Raw genomic sequence first — 22,556 nt, forward strand, 5'->3', positions numbered from 1 at the left:
CAGTGATGCAAATCTTTAGTCATGAGCCCATTACAATCAACCCCCAACACACCACTTGGACCACACATTCCAGGACAGCAGTCATGTCATTAAATAAAAACACTTCTCAGTTGCTATTCACGTGCCTCAAAACACCCAGACCTGCTGCTGCCTACTCACCACACACTGACCTCTGATTATTTTTAAAACTTGCCCCTTAAGGTGAGAAAAAACCAACTGTGGTTCAGTAGAGTCTCACCAGCAGCCATGCCTGCAAACCTACACAGATCCCCAAGGAATATGAGCAGGTAAAAAACCTGTGTTGAGGAAGCAGTTCATCTTTGGTTTGGAGAGATGAAGAATGCAGTTTTCCTTCCCAGGCAGCTCCCAGAGGCTTGAACACCAAGCATGCAGGGTGCTAAATATTCCCACAATTCGGTAATTTTACAAGGCATTTGGGAAGGAAGCTGTTAAAAATCTGTTTCTAATAAGTGATTTTTTTTAATACCTCAAATAAAGATTTACTCTAAAAGAACATTTTGAGAACACTTTAAGAAAAAATACCAAAGTACAAACTTTAAATATTCAAAGTATGATACTGGTGCACTTTTTAGAAACACTTACATACTTAACAGGTGAAGTAGGAAGAGAGTATTTCAGAAAACATTTAATATGAAACCTTTTGGAACTTCCATCGAATACAGATTTACATAATTTATCAGAACACTTTTTCAGTTCAGACAACAAAGTGCACTGCCAGGTGAAAAAAATACATTTGGAGGAGTGCTTAAAATGTAGGAAGTGAAAGGATAGGTGACCATTCACCTGAGAAAGTACAATGACTGCCCTGAAATGTCTTATTGCTATTACAAAATGGAGTTTTCATGGAAAAAACCCATACTGAGCAGCACAGGCACGGGCAGAGCACTGAAAGCCAACTGAACTCCGGTAGCACCTGGAGTTCTCAAGCCATGGCATGATACAGAATATACAGAGAATAAAATGCAAATTCAGGAATATTTACTACATGTAACAACTATGATTACCCTTTAAACTAGCATAATCAATATCAATGCTTAGGGGGAAAGAGAGGGGAAGTCTGCTGCCTTCACAGACTACAGATCACAAGAGCTAACTTGCAAAATATTAAGGACTTTGCATTTTCACCTCGGGTCAAATCTGAACTGTGTACTATGAGTAACTATTAGCTCACTGCAAATTTAAAATGCAAATTTAGGCTCCAGTTTAAAGCACATGTTAAGTACATGCGTAAGTGCTTCACTGAAATATAACCACAAAACATTAATACAAAAAGTCGAGTAGATAATGCAGGGTATTATCTACACAAGTCCTCGATGAAATAAATTGAGTATCGGTAGGAAACAACGCATGAAGAGATCTCTTCATTCTAGTTTGCAAAATCAAATCCGGTTCACCGCTGTGACGGTTACAAAGTGGGGGCTATTCCAGAGCAGCTTCACGTCCTACTGAGAGCTAGCTGGCCATCAGAGTTCATCAGGGGCAGCTTCCACACTGCACGGGGACAGGGGACAGTGGACTCCCTCGGCAGCACAGCCACAGCCACAGCTGGCACAGACCTGTCCAGAGCAGCACAACCGGAGCCAAGGGGAAGCACGCTGGAAGAGAGCTGCAAGGAAAAGCTTCAACTGCTCCTGCCTATGGCTGGAGTTTAGCAAGTTGGACGTTTTGACAGAGTAGATCAGTGGCCAATTTGATTCCCACTTTTGGGTTTCAGTGCTGAGGGTGCCCAGAAGGCGAGGGACAGCACTGCCCTAGTGCAGCAAGGCCTCGGAAGGGCACTGAGTTGGACGTGGCTTGAGGCAGAGCATGGCCATGGTTTGAGAGTCCCTTTGTGCTTTGTGTCAGCCTGACCTACTCGAACGTGGAAAACTCGCTCTGAAAGAAAACCACTACTCAGCAATTAGCACCTCCTTTTACACTGCCTCATTCCCTAGAGGAACAACAGAGAAATGTTCTTAGCTGCGATCAATACTCACAAGCCAAAAGGACAAAGATACAATTTTAGTAGTTTAGCAGAAGCAGAAGAATGGAAGCGTTTACCCAAATATTAATGCACAAATTAACTACATTATTAAAATTTGATTCAGACTTAAATAATAAATAGGTGGGCAAAATATAATGCAAGACTTACTCAGTAAAAGTGAATTTTTAATCATCTCATGAGATCTACTTAGAAAACAGGACTAATAATGTTCACAACCATAAATCCAAACCCTTCACACACTTTTTTTTTTTTCTTAACACAGCAGTGAACTGTAAACCTGCGTTTACTGGTTATCGCTTCAGTCATTTTAAATATTAACTCAAGTGTTTCCTCCTTGGCCATTTCAATTTTTAGCACCAAAATTAGCCCAAAAAGAGGTACTGGTACAGCTCGATGTTGTAAATGAATTGTTTACATATAATACTTTATATATTATACACACATACTGTACATTCACACATCCACACAAACAGGAGGCATATTTAAATGAATATATTCTGTGTCTCAATTCGTTGTCAAAGACTTAGGAGCAATGGAAATAAAGCAGAAGGGGTAATATTTTACATAGTAGGCAACTTTAATGCTGTAGTGCACTTATAAAAAAGTCCAACTCTCCCTCCCAGCTCAGCAGCTTTTTTTTAATATCACTATTCAGAAGGATGCAGAAGTTATTGCCTAAATGTTATTCTATACATTTCCATCAGAATTCTCAAAAACACTTTAAATTGCTAACTAATTTACAACTTAACTATTTTTTCTTGTTACAGCTTTAACTCATTGGCAATTTTGGAAGCAATGTTTTTGAAAGCTATGGATGTTCCCGATATCCGCTTAAAGCGAACTCCGTTCAGGGACAGTCTTGGCAGTTTACACACCTCCATCTCCCACTGTACAAGGTTTTCCGCATGCCCATCTCCATGGACACAGAAAAGCAAGAAACGCTCTCTTTGTTCATAGTCACAATTATTGGCATCCAGGACCTTTCGGATTTCCCTCATCATGTCATTGGGATCCATGGAGCTGGTGGTTTTCATGCTCCAGGTAAAACGCAGCGACCGAGGCTTGGCTTCCTTGTTCTCGTCCTTCTGATCCACAGCTACATTGCGGCTGAAAGACAGGAATTTCGGAGTGAGCAGGGCCAGCCCCCCTCCCCAGGGGCCACGTTAGTCAAGGCAACACTCAACTCACAGCACCCCATTAGAGCAGCACTGGGGCTCCGGCTGAGAGCCAAGCCCTGCTGCTGTACACACACAGTTGGGGGAAAGCTTTAGCTGCTGGGGCTGAAACAAAGGTATGGCACGAGGTGTGACACAGCTGGCAGTCACTGGATTCAGGAGCAGGAGGGCAGTGACCTTCTGGAGGCAGAACTACATGCAGCACCTATGATTTGATTTTAAGGCAGGTTCTGCTCAAAATTGTATTCTTGGGCCACATGGGCGGCTGAAACGCCAGCTCTGTGCTAGAAGTTTCTGGAACATTCAAATAACAGCTCCCTGTGACAGGAGGGTGCTCAGCCCAGGCCAAGGGAGGTGCCCACTTACACAGAATGGGCTGAGCCCATGCACAAAGGTGCTGGGGGTTCCTCTGCACCTCCTCCTGTGCAGCAGCTGGGAGACCAAGCCCTGTGAGAGCCCATGGAGCCCCAAAGCAGCTGGCTGCAAGCAGAAGGAAGGCCAGCAGGACCAGAGTCACCCACCTGCTGCCCAGGGTCAACATGAACCCCCAGACTGGCCTAGCTCAGTCACACTCTGGCCTTCATGGCTGGGGTGTGTTGGAGATGATCCCTAGGGACACACTGCGCTGCAGGCTCTGGGGGTTGCCTTCAGAGAGGAAATGCTTCCTCGTAAGTTGGTCAATCATTCATTAAATTGACGACTGACAGAGGTCAAGTGATGGAATCTTCTGCAGCTGCAAGCTCTGCAGTTCAGCGCCTCTGAGGCTGATGTGCACAAAGAGAGCTGGAAGTCACTGTTAGACACCTCTTCAACATTGCTTGTAAAGATGGTGAGTGAGAGGGTTACCATTATTGTCACAGTTTTAGGAGATGAAGCACGAAATACTGAGGGTGTGGTTTTTTTGGTTTAAATAAAAAAGCTTTTCCTTTGTTATGGAGAAGTAAAGTTATACAGGACAAAGGAAAGAAACGTTCCAGAAATTTCTAGTCTGCAATCATTCTTCTACTTCAATTAAAATCACTAGTCATGCAGCTAAAGAATAAGGAAGTACATTTGGACCCCCAGGGACAAAATACAGATTTGCTTTGTGAATATTTGTACACTGTCAGTCACCTCTTCAAATTTAGTTAAATATATTGACTGTCATACTTAACTATTTTCTGAAAATAGCTAACCTAACTGACCCCAAACCATGCAGTTTAGGTCTCATGTTGAGCCTCCATAATAAGCCAAGCTGCTCTTTGAAATAGATGGCAATGGTTACACCATGTTTTTTTTCTACTACCATTAAGCAGGCAATAATGAAAAAGTTAAATAAAAAGTGATAGCAAGGCCACAACTAAATAAATATATTTCTCAAATATAACCCGTTTCATAATTCTCCTATTAAAAGACTTCTTGTGACTGTGAGAGTCATAGGACTGTGCAATGTGATTTGCAGATGTTGTAAAATTCATCATGCAAATTGAAGAGTATTCTGTTTTAAGATTTTAATTTATTAAGGCTGTAAAGGGCCAGAGAAAACCCCAACTTTTATTCAATGCTCATTTTATTTTTGGAAGCTTTTTCTACTTGAAAACTGTTGGCAAAACCAGCAGTTTGATAATTTCTAGTATTTTTTGATATGCTAATTTTGGAAGAAGATTATAACATGAAAAATATTTCACTATCTGTGATTTTGGAGATGAGAAATATCTTATCACCTTTCAGTGGTTATTCCACACATTTGCAGCCTCACTAGAGACCACTTATCTACACATCTACACGACAACAGCAAATTATAATGACTAAAATGCAAAAAAAAAAAAAAAAGGAAAAACCACACAAGGGAAAAGGCAACAGGAAAGATGAAAGTTTAGAACCAAGTCAATCAGTGCTTTAATAGCTGTTTTGCAGACAGAAATGCTTCTTCGTTTAGTTCCAATGATTCACATAAAACAAAAGCTGCTGCCTGAAGCTACTATGCCACATAATCAAGGGGAGAAAGGTTCAAACTCACCTAAGTAACATTTTAAACAAAAATTTTACCCTCACCTTGAGCCCTCAAATCTCCCGTTCCTCTCATATTCAGTCGGGAGCCTCAATGAAAAGAGTGCAGAAGCAAAAGGAAGTGGGAAAGAGAAGACAAATCTTACACTACAATATACAATATCTGAGTCATTGCTAAAGATACTGCAATCATACCAAAGGTGTGTTAAAATACAAAACAACAAAGATGTAAAGAACTTGGTAGGTTAGGCCAAACTCAGAATGTAACATATTGTCAAACCAAATGGAAGTCTATAAACTACAGTTTTTAAACTGACCATAACTAATTTTAACAGTGTATGCTTATGTAGTAGATCTGTAGAACTCACTGAATAAATTTGAAGTTCTAAAAGCAGAAAATGTGAAACTAAGGTTACAAAGCATACTGAAGAGACTGTATTACTTAGTAAGTACCCCCTAAAAGAAAAATAACTCCCAATTATTTTTAGGCTGATGTTATTTAAAAATTTTATCTAGAATAAAGTATATATTTGAAAAAAAACCCAAAACTATTTACAGACAAGTTTGATCACCTTCTGTATTTGAATGCACATCAGATCTGAGGTGTTTAAACAATACGAAAATACATTAATGCAAAAGAAGAAGATGCATATACATTTCAACAGAACATTAACAGGTAAATCCAAAATTTCTCTAGTTGTGGTAGCTCCATCCTATTAATTCCCACACAGGGGCATCTTCCCCACCCAAGAGCAAGCTTAAGCTTTCTGTCTTCCTGCACTGCCTAAAGCTACATTGCTGATCACTACCGCCTACTGAAAGCCCAGGGTCAAGCAGAATTAAGGGGAAAATTATTTTCCTCTACCTTCCCTTTGTTGCAGAAGGATGATTCAACATACCAGCAGTAATTCTGCTCAGAGGGATGCTGCCTGTAAAAACACTCTTATCCAGACTAAGGCAGTGCATGGCTCCCCTGAGCAACATGAACTATGTCAGCAGTTTGGGTGGCAGGTGTCTAGGGACAGGAATGTAAGACAGTAATCTTATTTTCTGACGCACAGTGATATTTCTGTCGGGGTGTGTAGGGTGTTACAAGGCGTGATTTCCTCCTTTCCTTCCTTCTGAGGGTTGTGGTGAGGGATCAGCCTTGCAAGATGACTCTGGCAGTCCCTGTCCCAGGGGAGCAGGTGCTGTGCTGGCACTGTGAGGGACAGGGTGGCAGCACTGGCTGCATGGGTCACAGAGCTGGCCCAAATTCAACTCAGGTGCTACTGCAAAGCAACTGCAACTTCAGAGAGTACAAAGGTGCTCAGCTGTGAGCTCCTCGTCGTGGCAGCACCTGAGCAGAACTCTGCTCTCTGAGGTACAGTGGGGACAGTGTCACTGACAAATAAACAGCTGCCACAAGCAAAAAAGATACAGAAAAAATGAGAAGAAAACAATTGGTAAGTCCCAATGCAAAGTGGGCAGTTATGGTAGCTATTTTTATGAGATGCTGCGCTACTTCTCTATGGTGGATATAGGAGAACGTGGAAAAAGATTTTTCATGTCTGTGTATACAGAGTCCATAAAGTCATCCTCTGTGACAGCTCTACAGGACCAAAAAAAAAAAAAAGGGTGGCTAGGAACCACCATGTGTATCAGCTGAACAAATCCAGCCCTTTCAGATGATTGTTTTACTGGGCAAAGCAACCACCAAGTTAGAAAACACTCCTCCACTGAAAAATTAAGAGTACTTGAACTTCAAAGAGCCTTCTGTGTTCTACGTAGTGGAAGATGGCAGCTTTGTTAAGAGCTGCAAACATTTATGGATTTTTGTGGGACTTTTTGTGTTTTGTTCTGAAGCTTGCCAAAGGTTGCAGAAAATGGGAGCACAACCAGTTTTCCCAACAATGAATAGCCTTACTGTTACTGGAATCTGTCCAGAGAAGTCTGTAAGGAAAAATCCCTAATGATGTTCTGACACTCTTTTCAGTCTGAAATTAAGCCAAAACGTTCAGTTTGTAAACCACTCTACTCTAAATCTAAGAAAGGGCATTATTTACAATATACCTGCCACTTTGAAAGAATAAACACTCTCTCATGGAAGCCCCTCAGAAAATCCTCTTTGTTCAGTTTTTCCATGCATCAACATTCCATTCATTGAGCAGGAGGAACTGCATTCAGTGACATGCAGCCTCAAATGTGAGCCATTGTGCCAAGCTTAGGAGAGCTGTGCCAATCCCTCAAGGTGCTCCTTCCTTCATGACAGACATGGTTATGGAGCAGTTCCACAGCCCAGCACTGCTGCTCTGGGAACAGCCACTTACTGTACTGCATGGATTGTTTTGGTTGGGGTTTGTGAGTCAGATGCAGCCCTGAGGCCTTCTTGCTTGCTAATACAATCTTCACTTCCATGCTAGTTTACACCCTAAATTTTCTGCTTGTGTTTTTACATAAACTGATTTTATGGACCAAGATGCTCCTTGGTGTTGAGAATGGAACAAATACATAGACAAGTTCTGTGTTCTGTGTTTTCATTTGTTATGCCATGCTTGCACATCATCTACCTTATGGTGTGTGAAGGGCTTTCACAAATCTGATTGTTTCCACACATCTGTCCCAAGTTATGCTGTGCTTCCTGTTCTTTACATCTTTGTATAGTGTTTTAAAAATCCAAGTAAACACAAAGAAAACTGTCTAAAAAGATACTGAAAACCAACAAAAAGTGCAAGATGATAAAAAAAGATCAATTTATGGAAATGGAGAAATGATGCTGCAATAAAATCCAGAACATTGAGTCATTTTTGCTGTCAGAAAAAGAAAGTTAAAGACTTCCACAATATGCACATTGGCAAAGAAAGTGCATAGTACAAAAGATATATATATATACACTCACGCACACATATATATATATATTTGATACCTCTGTGTACTGAGTACAATATTAAAACTCAGCAGTTTAACAAGGAGTGACTGATTATCTACATTTATTGCCCTAATGTGGCTCTATGTATATGTGCTACTGGTTTACTGTAGCTCTTTCAGAACAGTGAGCTCAGTAGGATTCATAGCATATATACCCAGGAGAAACTGCCAAAAGCTCCAGCAACTTCAGTTTTTATACCTACACACAGATCAGGTATGGAGGGACTCCACAGACACTTAGAATTTAAAAAGCACACTCTGGTGCTGCTTAGGTGGTGTCAGATTTTGCAAATTTCTTATTCAAAAAGACATATTTGTGGAAGCTGTAGCAGGTATTTCCACAATGGTCTAAGACCCCTGGCCTCAAGTCACAGGTAATTTTTTTTATTATTGTCTAAAAATTACAAAAAGTCTCAAATTTAAACAGTAGGTTTCTAGTTTAAAACTGTACTCATATTAGCATTCCCATCTTTCTTCAGAACAAACATAGATGCATCCAGCTGTGATGGGCTGCAGAGATCACAATCCTTTGTTTTAGGAGTGGTCTGCACCCCACAGCTCATGATGCATGATGGGTTAAAGCCACTGCCAGTGCTCAGTTCCAGCTGGGTGCTGTGCTGGATGTTTCTTTCCCTAACTAAGCTGTTGCATTTTCTCAAGTCAGCTGTGACAATGCCAGCCAAGCCAACCAACACCAGTTCCAAACGCAGACATGTTTGGAAGAGCACTGATTATTATCACCATGGCATGGAATTTACTCAGTTCATCAGGTAGGGTACCTTTAGCCTCACACTGTACATAATAAATCCACACTCAGGCAGCAATTTACATATCTCAGGACTCCCTGATCTAAGCACTTCCTTGAAATGGTCTGACTAACTTCAGATTACAGTCACGTGCACAGCCTTGTATTCTGAAAGCTAAACCAGATGTCTGGTTTTGGCTCCATCTCCCTGGTTTTGATCACTAGTGGGAAATTGGAAGTACTACCCTTTAAGAAGTTCCAATACATGGTACAAGTAAACAGGCTATTACAAAACTCTGCTGGAAAATTTACCTGCACATCAAAATTGTATAAGCGATTTTCATGAATCATAGTGGATTAATGAGATATATAGCAGCTTGATTCATTCCCAGATTGCAAAACTAAATTAAATCCTTTGGCTTGAAATGTGAATCAGACTTCTCAGCTTTTCCCTTTTGTTAATAAATTTGCATAAATGTTGTACTTTTTGTTTGTAACTGAAGTGTTCTATTTGCACTTCAGCTGCAATTCACTTCAAAAAATGCACTCCTTTTTAAAATAAATACACAGCTATTGAATCTTCATTCAATCTTCCACACAAAACTGTTCAACTCAAAACTGTGCTCAGCTGCAGGCAATATTTCAAACCTTTTTTTCTGTTAAATATCATAAACAGAGAGATAATATAACATCACTTACCTTTATTTGCTTGTAACCTTATGTTTTGTTTATACTTTCATCATTGTTATCAAACACCTCATTCTTCAAACATAAGCATGCTAAGTGTATTAGTACAGAGAACAGAATTACTTTGGCACTACCAACTCTATCAAAGAAAGAAGAATTCACAAAGCATGCTTAGCATCTTGTTATATAACACAGATGGTGCCACAGATTCTTAGGTATCATCATGAGTTAATGGATTTATTCTATGCTTTCCTCTGAAGAAAGAAAGTATTTAGTTCTCAGCAGGAAGTTTAGTTTTCAGAAAACCAAGGCTAGAAAAGCCAAATCTGTTGTTAATTGCAGGAGCCACTTTTTTTTAAATATAAATAAATCCTACCTTTTGATAAACCTGAATGACATGTTTCTAAAAGAAATTAAGCCAAAATAATAATTAACAAAAAATTTGTACAAAATAAATTGAAAAAGGCATTTAGAGCGAAACATGCAAAAAGACCTCATTTTAAATGCACAATTAAATTACACTTCAATACATTCTCAGATTAGGCAGATGATTTAGGGTCTGAAGAGTCAAACTCTTGGCACTGCAACTTTCAAATTTTTCAGGGAAATATGTCACCAGTATTTATTATGAATTAAAATATGAACTGGTGTCAAAACACTTTAAAACTCAAATACTGCAAGGTCAGGTAAAAATATGTTTGGATTTTCTTCATATATTTCCCATAGAAAGCAAAAATCAGTAACTCTACTATAATTATATCTTGAGTATCTTCAGAGTTAGGTTTCTTCCTTTCTTCATAACGTTAGGTCAGCCATGTTGTGCCAAAAACTGCCTCAAATATTTATCTATTTTAGTTGCAGAAGCTGTAACAATTACACCAGAACATAAGTAGCTCATAACCAAGATTTCTGATTCCCCATAGAGAATGCTATCATAAATTAACAAGTTCTAAGGTTTTAAAAACTTATTTAACAGGAAGAAACATAACCATGTCCTTCAGTGGCACTATCCACCTCCTCAGTAAGTTTGTACAGTACTGAATATAACAGAGCCCCAACTGCAAGAGATCCTCCAAGTGCAAACTAATCATCTGTAACTGTGCTATTGTGTTACAACTGCATGTTATTTAATCAAGTCCAGATGGAATTTAAACTACTGTCAAAAGTCGTGGGGAAAAACTTCTTCAAGAAAACCACACTGCACTGCAAAAGCTGAAACTCTGAGGTAATGATAGAAGTTTAAATACTGCCTAAACAACTGAGTGAAAAGTTTGCATGTTCACAGTTTGAGTGTCCACATTTGGAACGTCAAATGGAAAATTAAGTAAGGATATTACAAACAAAAGTATAGAAAGAAAGAAGTGCCAAAAGGATGTGGCTGATTAAGACTCCACTTGACATAAAGCAGATGGCTTAACACTTAAAAAATATTCAAATTAAACTTCTCTCTCTCGCAACAAAGAAAGAAGGGGAAAGACCCAAACCAAATTTCCTACAGTACAGTATTTCCCAGGGAAGTGTTACCTGGCAGAGAACTGAGCAAATTAAAACATTTATCAAAGGCCAGACTGTTGTACTTTTGTTTTGCACAGAAGCAACTTCTACATTTTTGAAGAAATTCACTTTCTAAACTGAAATCAGCCATTTGTGAAAAACTGAAGTCTCGCTTAGCATTATTTTGTAGGAATGGGAGACTACAGAGGATACTGACAGGGAGGCATCTATACTCATAAAACAGACAGGAAGGAAATGGCTTGTTGCTGACGTGGTATTAGCTTAAAACAAAAGCTAGCAGGCCAAGATCAGAATGATCTTGTCCAAAAAAGTTCACCTGATAAGGAGTGTACAAAAGCTTGGTGATTATCTTAAAGCAAAGACAAACAAGCCCTCAATTCTGCAAACACAAGTTGTGGAGATCAGTGGTCTGAAGTATATGGTATGGGAACTGACAGGTTTTAAATACAGAAGGAAAGAAAAGTGGTTTTCAATTTCAGGATTTGTAGCATCTAATCTAAATAACACATGGACTTGAAACTAGAAGTTGAATTAGAATAAAAACTGTTAGTGCAGGAGCAACACCTGCTGAAGCTAGACTTCGGCTAGACCACTACACCTTCACACCAAACACAGAAACTGCACATGAATTAAAAGCCAAAACAGGAGTAAGATTTCCAAGGTTTGACCAGACTCCTGCCTAGACTGAAACCCTGACACTGCCATTATTTTAAGATGGCCTGTGGCAGCACTACTGCTAACAGGAGCTTCTGTCTTCTGTCCCTACCATTCCACCTGTGGTATTTCTATTTCTGTGTTGCCAGCAAAATTATGCTGGAAACATGGATGGACTAAGTGAGTGGAGAACACAACCTGAGCTTCTAATGCTACATCAAATATCTAGACTGGGATCTTAGTTTACACCATCTACTGATGGACCACGCAGCCACTGAGCATCTTTTCAACTCAGCTGAAATGTTTCATCTCTGCAGCATTCATACCTCAAACATGAGGTTGAAGAGCACAGAAGAAACAGCACAGACCAAACTGTCTCACGTTTAATCCCATTTGATTCAACTCTTAAAAACAAATGTTTTCAGTAACTAAAATAGAGGTATGAAAAAATCACAAGCAACTGCATTTTAAGTTGCAGTATTTAAGCCATTAATCAGGGAATGTGGACTAAACCACCTAAGCAATGAGCTACAAGATATTCCTACTATAAAAGAGAAAAAAACCCCAGAAACGTTACATTAACATTTGAAGAGGCTTACCTTCTGGTTAGTTTTGAAGTTAGTTTGCTAAAGAGGTTAGTGGAGCCCCTGGTGCGGGTCTGGGAGAGCGGCGTGGCCTCGTGGGACAGGCTGGGCGAGGCGGGCGGCCCGTTGTAGGTGGCGGTGCGGCGCTCGCGGAGCTGCCCGTGGAACGTGCTCCGGCTGGCCGTTCCTCTGGGGAAACGAATACGGTCAGGGGTGGTCGCACTGCTAATGCTGTGAGTTGAAGCAACGGGAGTTCTCTGATCGGGAATAGTGCTAGGGCAGAAAACAAACAGAGAAACAATGCTAGAACGCCTTCACGCGGGCACTGCGGCTCAGCAGGAAACACAAAACACTACGTTCTACAGTAAAGCGTAAGCGGACACTTTTATATAGGCCAGGGTTGGAAATACCAACATTATTACAGCACTGTATGGAACCAAAACTTGTAAGAAGTTAGGATTAAGAGGCTGCCGAAACAGAAACCTACATAGGTAGAAAAGTGCAACAGGAGTATCCTGGAAAAGACCAGATAAACCAGGCCTACAACGTTTCAGTGAGAAGACTGATAAAAGAATAGACCGGTAAAGTTTCCTCCCAGGAAAGAGAACAGGTAACTTTAATGTCTCTCCCTCCACATTCTATACATACATCTTTGAAAGTCTTGCTAATTTGAAAGTATCCTACACAAAATTCTCTACAAGCGAACCGCTCCAAGTAGTGAAGTCCTTCAGGATACACAGTTAAAAGTCTCCCACAAACTTTGACAATAGGGAATGTCCAATACTCCTAACAATAGGAAAAAAATTAAGGTTCACTATTGCAGGATTATGTCACAGACAGCCTGACACACCACAAGACAAATGTAAACAAGACTAAAAAAATGAGGAAACACACATCTTGTGGGCAAAATATACTAGAACGATCTAGGACTAAAATTCCACAGCACAAAGTTAAGAAGCAGTGGGTATAAGTTAGTGTCACAACGATTTCTGGTTCTTACATAGGCCTGAAGTTATCTGCGCCATTGTCTATTGGAGGCAACATCATCTTCGTGTGCACAGAGGCTGACATGGACATCGACTTCTGATGTCGCAGCCGAACACTGGAGAAGGATGTGGTACAAACTGAAGCAGGGCTAGCTGCGTAAGCGAACATTTCTGTCAGGCTGCGAGGGGGTTTGGGTTCAGGCAGAGGCAGAAAGAAGAGCATGATGGACCAACAACAAACTACTGCATAGAAAAAAAAAAGCAAACTTTTCCTTCTATTAACTGGTTTATCAAAGAACACGAACTCTAATAGCCCTCTTCTATGTAAACAGCAGTAACTACCCTACACTCCCCTTAAAAAGCATCCTTACTTTACATGGCACTGGACATCTATGAAGTGACCATGCTCTTACCATCAGCATTAGTTTGCAGTGATACCCTCCTTGACATACAGAACCTGAATAACTCAGGATTCTGTGCCAAAGCACTGGAATAAGGCACAGATGTAACTCGTATTGCTCTTAACAATAAACAATGCATTAAAACCCCCACCAAATGCACTTTCCAAAAGACTCATAATAGCTCCATTACTACAGCAAAATCCTTTGTTTTTAGAATGTATCGATGTTAAAAGAAATTAGTGGAAGTTGGGCGAGCTGTCAAATCTACATCAGATAACTGAGGGACCTCATGTATAATTGAAACCAAAAATATCATGATCTTTAACAACTCCAGAGAGGCCAAAAGAAAAAGGCTGCTAATAATGAACCTGTACAAATAGTAGGCAATGAACACACTTGCTGTTCTCTGAAGAGAGGAATGACTGTTGAAGAGCATCTCATATTGCTTGACCACGAACATTAAATTCTCCAAATTACCACTCAGGCTTTGAAGGAAAGTATAGAGCACTGTCTTAGCAGAATGGCCCATAAGCTGCCAGCTGTATAATATGTGCAAATAAGAGCATTAAATTGATTTCTTTCTTTAGGCCAAAATACTCTTTGCAGCCTTCACATTATATAGTAATGATATTATATAGTAATGATAAGGATAGGAGAAAAGTGAGAAGTCACAAGATGCTTTGGGCCTTTCAGACCACACCACCATGCCATTCATCTGAAGTTTTCTTTAAAAGTAAGACAACTGTAATTCAGGAACATTGCTTGAGGTTAAGAAATCAGTAATTCTCAGTGACAGTTTCATGACACTGCATGTTCACTTCCAACTTACTTCAAGGTTACACATACAAACTCCAGTCCTGTTACTGAATTCTGGCATATCAGACTTTGGAGAGGAGAATGCTAGTGCAGCTACAAGTGTCAGCTCACCCACTTCTCCCAAAGCACCAGTACAAAACACCACAGACATCTGAACTGCTGGCTAAAATGGTTAGCAAAATATACTTGGTTTTGGTTAGTTTTTAACTTCTTGGGATCTGAAAAACCTCCATCTGAGCCCTGCATGCATCTCACCAATGCTGAATCCATCAGGATGAGAACTACAAGCACTACTTACAATGAAGCCTTCAACACAGGCTCAGCATTTACATTACCCTAGGGTATTCAGAAATTTTAAGAAAATGAACATTCAATACCCTGAAGTCAAGTAATTGGTCACTAGCCTCTCAAGCTCTTCCAGCTCCTTTCCTCTACATTTGCTGCAAAAGAATCTAGTTTTACAACATGAGACCCAAGATTTATTTAGTCACCTGCCTCCAAAGATGTGACATCTAAAGGTATCAATAAGGGACCTCCTCTGATGCTTTGCCAGACATCAGCTTCCTCGGATTACTAGCCTGGGAACACAGGAACAGCAAACTAACAATCACCAATTAGTGCCAAGGCTTATTAAAAATCTGAAGCTGTTGTAAATCATTTGTGTTACAAATGATTTAAAGCAATTGCCTATCATTATGAAGAGTGTTTCATGAGTCCCCAAGTGCATTAATTAATGCTCAGGCTTTGGAGGAAAGCCAACAGTCGTCTCCAGCAGAATGCCTGTGTCAGCCACACAATGTGTTAAAGTAGAGATGGGAGACTTACAACTCTTTGCTTCCACCAGTCTGGCACTGGTCTTCAAGACTACTTTCTCCAACATTAGATCTATTGACTACTGACTATTGATTCTTTAAAGTCTTCATACTTTCAGAAACAGTGCCTTCTCAGAATTCAATGTACAAGACAAAAAACAGAACAAGCAATGTTTTAACATTTTCTCTACAGAAAAAAATAGAGATTTTAAATATGTGCATCTTGCCTTCTAGGGTAAGTCTCCCAAGTTTTCACTGGGTCACAGTCAATATCTGACAAGCTATGGAAAATCTAAAATCCAATATGTAACAAGTAATTTACAGCAATTACTCCAGCCTGTAACATTTGCCACCAACAGATATTTCAAAAGCACAGAAGTAAATTTAAATGAAACTTTGGGTATGTACAAAACCCAGGTTCAACTTCAGATCTTGCTTCATAGAAGAAAAAAAAGAACAAGTTTATTGGGTTACTTTCTCCCAAGCTGAGAGTACAATAACATTTAAGATTAATTCTGAAGAGCCAGTTCCATCACTGGCTGTGCTGATTTTGCCTGCATTAAAGTCCCTGCATTTCATGTAACCAGTCAATGCTTTACCCAGTTACAGCAACAAAATACATTCAGATGTAAATTATGAATTCTGTGCCAGATCACAGTAATTCTGAAAGTGTGCCAAAATGAACATGCAGTTTAGTATTGAAGCATTTCAGACAATGACAAGTCTCCAACTGTAATACAATTAGCAATGCATTCTCATTACCTTTTATCTTTTTAACCTTCTATAAAGAGTAATGAATGTAGTAATTAAAAAAAAACATGATAAAAGCTATAAAGACTTTTTTTACCTGACAGTGAAAATACAAATTCTCAGACATTTCAAATGACCCAAATAAGGCTAGTTTGTAGAAAGAGCGAATGATGTTTAAATATCATACAGACAATAAAAAGTAAATTACACAAGGATAACCAAATATGAATATAAAGTACAACTAATATAGATGCCAAGTGCTACTCAACTTTGGGATTAAGGTCTATATGTGACAAACCAGAAAAACATCAGTGTGCTGAGAAATTCAAAGCTGAGGAAAAAGAATTACTTCAAAAGATAGCTCCTTATGAGTATGAAGTTACTCCCAAATTAAGGGAACATCTAAATCTCAAGCATTCCTAGTAAACAGTATCTAACAGCTTTTAAAAATGTAACAAATAAATTGTAGACAAGCTACTGCAAAGATATTATTTTAAGGATGAACAAAAATGGTATTAAACCAAGTAATCAAGTAATAAAAAATTACCAAAACTATTATGGACAGAAAGACTCATTTTTTCAAAGAGCATTTGGAAAGAAAAAAGCTATTAACATATCAAATCAGAGAAAGGATGGTAAGCTTCACCCTAAACAACTTGTAACATTAACAAGGAGTAACCAGTGAAGGCTGAGACAGACAAACCAAGAGACAGTACCAAATAGCTGTGCTGTACTTCACAAGACAGGTGACTGCAGGCCCAGCTGGCCAACTACACTTTGGGCACTCTTTAAACTTATACTTGACTCCTTCCTGATACACTTTCCATTTGCAGAAAGCTAGGAGGAAGAGACTGGGTTGAAATCATGCTCCTTATCCCTCTAGGCTCCAGGAATCAGACAGGCTTTCCATTCAACATCACAACTTTGCCCCTCTTCCTCATAAACTGCCAAAAGGAGGGGGGGAAATATGTAAAAAATGGCAGATCTTCTGCCAACATCAACACAAGTTAGAAAATAGGTATTTTCCTACCACCCTTTACAAAATATCATGAAATTATAGAGGGGTGGAGAAAACTGGGAAGAGCAGGAGAGGGGTACACATTCCTGTAAGTACCAGCAATCTGGGTGCTTTCCTGGTAAGGGTTAATTACTTAATTGTTACCAGCTTTTGACAGCAGTAAAATTCTGAGAAGAAGGGTTGGAACCTAAAATTCCTCAGCCAGCCAGGAAATCTGGTGGCATTCCTCCCAGTTGCTACTCTATACCTGATAGCTATGTCCACAATTACATGATTTCTGACAGCTCTTCTCAGTCTGCAGAGGACGGCAACAGATGTGACCACAGAGCCAACACATGAAGTGGTTAGCTCCAGTTCTATTCATGCTCTAGTCAGGCTTTCATTCAGTAAAGTAAGAAGAGATTTGTTATTTCTCTGTTTTCACTCAAGATATGGAGATACCCTGAGGAGGGAAGCAGCTGAGTTCTGTAAATCCTGGGAAACAATTAGACTGCCAGATTACCAGCAAGGAACACTGTTAGTCCAAGACAATGGCCTACCACTATTTCATCTTTGCTCAGAAAAATTACCTTCTCCCTGAGACTTTGCAGCAAAAAATGGTACCTTAAATAACCCCAATGAAGCAGAGTTTAGAGTGAAATGTAAAAAGACAATGGCTCAAGAGAGATGGATTTTGTAGTCTGACACTAAACAAGGGTCTTCTGCAGGTGTATGCTGTTTGGCCACAGGAGTTCACAACAGATTTAAGATGAAGGCTGCTACAAATATTTAATGTATTTAACCAGAAATTAGAAACTTCCTTTTACATTCTAAGTATAAAGACTATAAAATTAAACAGAGGAAAAAAACCCAAACACCAGCATACTTACACGTGCTCCATAATCAAAGATCTGTACTCACCTTTCATTAAGAATTACATTAGAATATTACTGATTTTTAGATTAGGCATTACAATTTTTTTGGAAAGGTGAAGACAAGGGACATACACCATAGGAAGACATTTCATATACCTGTTCTCCTTGCCATTTTGTATCACTGAATGCCTATCAGCAGTGGTTCTTTCACTACAAACATATGTGTTGCGCCGTGTCATTGCTCCAGGGGTAGTATTATTCTACAATTAAAAAACATAGGCTTGTTATTCCCCACAAAAGGCTTTTCTGAGGTTAAGTCTGCATACAGTTGAAGGCTTTTTACTTAACGCTAGTTCTACACAGTTCTAAAACGTACAATAATTAAATGACTTCATATACAAACTCCATCTAGTATTTTTAAGGAACAATACAATCAGAAAAAATAATTCTAACAAGTTCTTGTATTTCATATTCATGGCTCAAAATTATTATTCCTTAAAGTCATTAATTACAAATATTCTGAATTACAAATTCTCAGCATACATAGCATTCTTCTACATCTGGATAGCCTGTGTCTTTATAGCCTATTTTCGAAATACTTTACCACTTGTAGCTTGGAGAATTTTCCTTTAAGTTAAAATCATACCCTTAAACAAGATAGGAAAAGCAAAGACTTAACAAACAAATGTGGTAAAATTCAGTGGGAAGGTAAACATGGACTTTTAAATATTAAGATACTATGAAACACTAGACAAGTTTTAAAAACAGGGAAGAATAAGAGACAAATTGCAGAGAATTTTAGTAAGACATTTTTTAAAATACACATTTAAATACAAGAATAATACATTGAGGACAAGAGTACCAGGGGAACTTAAACTACAGACCTTACTTTAGAGGGGAGAAAAGAAATAGAATTACTTTGCCTCTGTCTTTACAGAGAAAGAGGGTGGAGATATGCCCAAGTTGGCGGTCAATTTTCCAGGAACGACTGAGAAGCTATAGGTAATTCACAGATAACAGAATTATAAAGAGTTAGATGCAATTACTGTAGGAAAAGCATGGTGGTCCAGACAAACATGCACCCCCAGGTCGCAGAGGAAGTAAGAGCTGGCAAGCCTTTGTATTTTTTCTCCCCACCCCAAGAACAAAACACAGGAAACTGCATATGGTTGAAAAAGTGGAAAAAAAACCTTTAAAAGTTTTCTTTAAAGAAAAGGATCACGGGGCAAAGCAGGAAGCAAAAAAAGGCTCTTAACTTCAAACATCACTTCTGGGGAAAGTCTTGGAGGAGGCCAGCTTAAGGGAATGACTGGTCAGCACCTGGATAAGCACATGTTGAGTAAGGAGGGCCACTAAGAATCAGGCAGGGGACTTCATGCTCAACTAACCTTTTGGAGCTCTTTGAAGAATTATGCTATGATGGACAAGGGAAACTCAGCGGATTTTAAAAACAGCATTAAGAAAAGGTTTTGCATAAACGGTCACAGGAGAGAGTCATGGCAAGAAGGATTAAAACAAAAAAGAAAGGAAAAACTAGTTCAAGCACAAAAGCAGAGTAGCCAAACCTTTTTTGTTTCCAAACCTGAAATAAAACTGTTAAAGTGGAGTATTCTCAATAACCAGCAAAAGCTCCTCCAGTGCCTTAAAGCAAAATATCTGCTATCTAGGGAGGCTCAAGCAACACAGTCCTTGAGCTGCATATTTAACAATGAAGACATCTCGTCTAAGAGACTGCTGACCTGTTTGTTACACATCTTTTTACAAAATTTACAAATGAAAATGCAACAGTGAAGTGCACAACCTCCTGGTGTTAAAAAGTACAAAGACTACCAAGAGTATTTTAGATCAGTAGAACAATCAATTAAATCCTAAGATGCATGCACAGCTGTCTGAAGGGTTCTCAAGCATTCTTCACTGGATACTCCTTAGGGATAGGCATGTGCCAAGCACCAGCAGAAATCTTCCTGGCCCTTTCCTTGTACTTTATTCCTTACATATCCCTTGTCTTCAAATATGTTTACTTGTTTAAAAAAACCCCCACCAATAATGCTTCTACTTTCCTCTGACATCTATCACTCTGCAAACTCCCCTCTCTTTACTAAGCTTGCCAGCAATGAAAGCTGTGCACCTAAGGTGAGGTTTTGTTTATATGCTCTTGGGAGGTCACACAGTGCAGGACATTTTGTGGAGGCCTCACGAAACAATGGTGCAGTAAAGTATTGCTTAGTGGTATTTGCAGATCATTTTGTACAGTGTTCTGAACATACAAGAGAATGAAGCACCTAAAATATCCAACAATGGTCGTCTGGTGGGAAATAAGCACAATAATCAGAGGCTTCCTTTTTTCCACCTGCTCCCTTTGAACATGAAATATTGGTTTCCCCTGAGAAGACATCACATAACATAACAATGTACTGTCATGCTGCACATCTGGAAAGACAAGACTGCAATCTCTGTGCTGGACCACAGAGACTGTGTATTTAATACTATATATTTTAAGGTTTGGGAGAGGGCAAGTTTTGGTATTCATATCTGAAATTAGAGGACTGCAAGGACACACTTTTCCAGCTCATTTTGAAATGCAAAAATGGAAGCATCAGTATGTTTTCTTTTTCCTGTTTGGCTCAGATTTCAGAGGTCAGGAGAAGAGATTTAAGCATTTCAAGGTTTCAAATTTCAGTTTTAGCAAGAATAGTCTTGGTAGTGGGGCCTTTACACTTTCTTATACGTGAAAGTATATGACCTTTCACAATTCATCAAGGAAGCTCTTCAGCTGTGACTTTTTTGTTCAGCCAATCTACAGACTGTTAATCTCTGGACATGACTAAACAGCACAGGTGCACAGCACTGGAAACTGGTGTCAACAGCACCCACTCCCTGATGGAATGACAACCCCTAGGGTCAGGGTTAGCTGCTTAAGTTCATCCTCATGGCATCGTCTGCCTTCTTTGCTGGAGGAGCTGACACAGCAAAAGCACACGTTGAGACTTGTGAGCACATGCACAAGGTCCAATCACAGCACAAAGGATGGGTTTGTGCCATAGAGTCCTCCTCTTTTCCTAGAGAGAGTCTTGTGTGCACTGCTCAGGCAGGCTATTTTCCAATTAAGAGACACCAAGGCAAGGAAAACCAGCTTCTGACTTACAATAGTGAACCAAGCTATTTACTTAGAGCACAAGTATAGTACTTGGTCCTGGATGATTTTCCAAATGTACCACCTAGTCTCCTCTTCCAGTTTTCTTAAGGCTATTCTAAGGGTTCTGGGGCAGCTTTATTGCAACATTGAGGAAAAATCCAAAGTGCTAAGAAATAAACAAGGAATTATTAAAACACAGAGTTACCAATTCCTGCTAAATAGCCAATGCCTGTAGCAGGTTTTTATTATTAACTTGGTATTTGCCTAATAAGCTTGAAGATTTTTGATGTGTTCTTGTTCAGCTTGCAGAACTATTTGGTTTACAAGAGTTTAAACACTCTGTCAACTTTAGAAGTACAGCTTGGAGCCACTCACTCCAGTCTCAGACTTAGCTATCTGCTCTACAAGCACAACTCTTATCCTTAAGTGCATGCTTGTAAGCTTTGTTATTTAATAAGAGTAGCACACAACTGACTAAGGGTCTCCAGCAAGGACTGGTTCTACTGCTTTTGCTGTTCTGTCAAAATAGTAATTGTTTTTATAGAGCATTTTTCCATCTCTTCAGCATTTTTTCCATCATATTACAGGTTTTAGAACTTCAGTGCTCAGTAGAACAGAAACTCTCTTCACCTCAAACTTTTTTCAACCTCAGGACAATATGGTAACTCCAATCATCTTTTTCCATCTAGATGCATGCCAACACTGTAAGAAACAGAATTCCCTAATCAGTTGCAGGAAATCTGTAAAAAGTCAGCGCTTCCCTTCATCCCCAACAACCAGAAAGCCAAAGACTCATCTTCAGCAGGGGGAAAGAAAGAAAAAAAATAAGAGAGTTTGCACTGTCTGGTGTGAAGAGCTATAAATATAAGCTATAAAGACAATTTTAAACACTAATTATTGAGTGACAGCATAAGACTGATTTCATGTTCACCACCTGGTATCACTGCTTGCAAAAGATCAGCTGGAACAGTTGCACACTGAGTCAGGGAAGTATCCTATGGTTATGAGCTGAAATTTTATTTCAGGTACAGTAGTAAGAAATTTGGAATAAGCCTACTGGAATAAATCTCCATTTGGAGATTTGGGAGTGGCTTAGAACAGCAGATGAAAAGATACTGAATGTAAAGTATGTTGTAACTGTGACACAAATCTCTTGAATAAGGCACCATACAATACCAAGTAAAGTCAGATGTAGGACAAAACTGATTTGATTATCCTACCATTTTGAGATTCAATAGCTAAGGACTGTCATGTAAGAAAAAAAAAAATCTGAATGGTTTCTGGACTGATCAAGAACAAAGGGAAAGTGTGGGGGACCACAAAAACCAAAAGAGAGTCCCCCAAAATCCTGAGTTCTTGTTCACATTTATGAATAACAGCTGCTACAGTAGAAGATGTGTTTTTCCAAGGAAACCCTTGTGCTGATATCGTCGAGCCAAGTCACAACTAGCCACTGAGCCAACTGACAATACAGGACCAATAATGTAAAACAATTTTCATTTTACTTCTTTTGCTCCAGTCT

At 39.3% G+C, this 22,556-nt stretch overlaps 1 protein-coding gene across 10 annotated transcripts in view; it reads right to left on the minus strand.

Moving 5' to 3' along the window:
* Positions 1-2,561: 2,561 nt before the first annotated feature.
* The window catches only part of MARK3 (microtubule affinity regulating kinase 3), a 60,280-nt gene continuing 40,285 nt past the window's right edge, over positions 2,562-22,556 (minus strand). For 2 of the 10 annotated variants that reach the window (XM_085061280.1, XM_085061278.1), the window contains 6 exons: positions 18,055-18,158; positions 13,262-13,426; positions 12,277-12,534; positions 9,885-9,911; positions 5,215-5,259; positions 2,562-3,112 (listed from right to left, as the gene is read on the minus strand). In XM_085061280.1, the coding sequence (XP_084917406.1) occupies positions 2,767-3,112; positions 5,215-5,259; positions 9,885-9,911; positions 12,277-12,534; positions 13,262-13,426; positions 18,055-18,158 (945 nt within the window). In that variant the 3' untranslated portion in view covers positions 2,562-2,766. The remainder of the gene's footprint in view (positions 3,113-5,214; positions 5,260-9,884; positions 9,912-12,276; positions 12,535-13,261; positions 13,427-18,054; positions 18,159-22,556) is intronic. The other 8 variants (XM_085061283.1, XM_085061287.1, XM_085061284.1 and 5 more) reach the window with 8 other exon arrangements.

The sequence above is a fragment of the Lichenostomus cassidix genome, chromosome 5, assembly GCF_008360975.1.
Source record: "Lichenostomus cassidix isolate B80296 chromosome 5, HeHo_3.0, whole genome shotgun sequence".
Lineage (NCBI taxonomy): Eukaryota > Metazoa > Chordata > Aves > Passeriformes > Meliphagidae > Lichenostomus > Lichenostomus cassidix.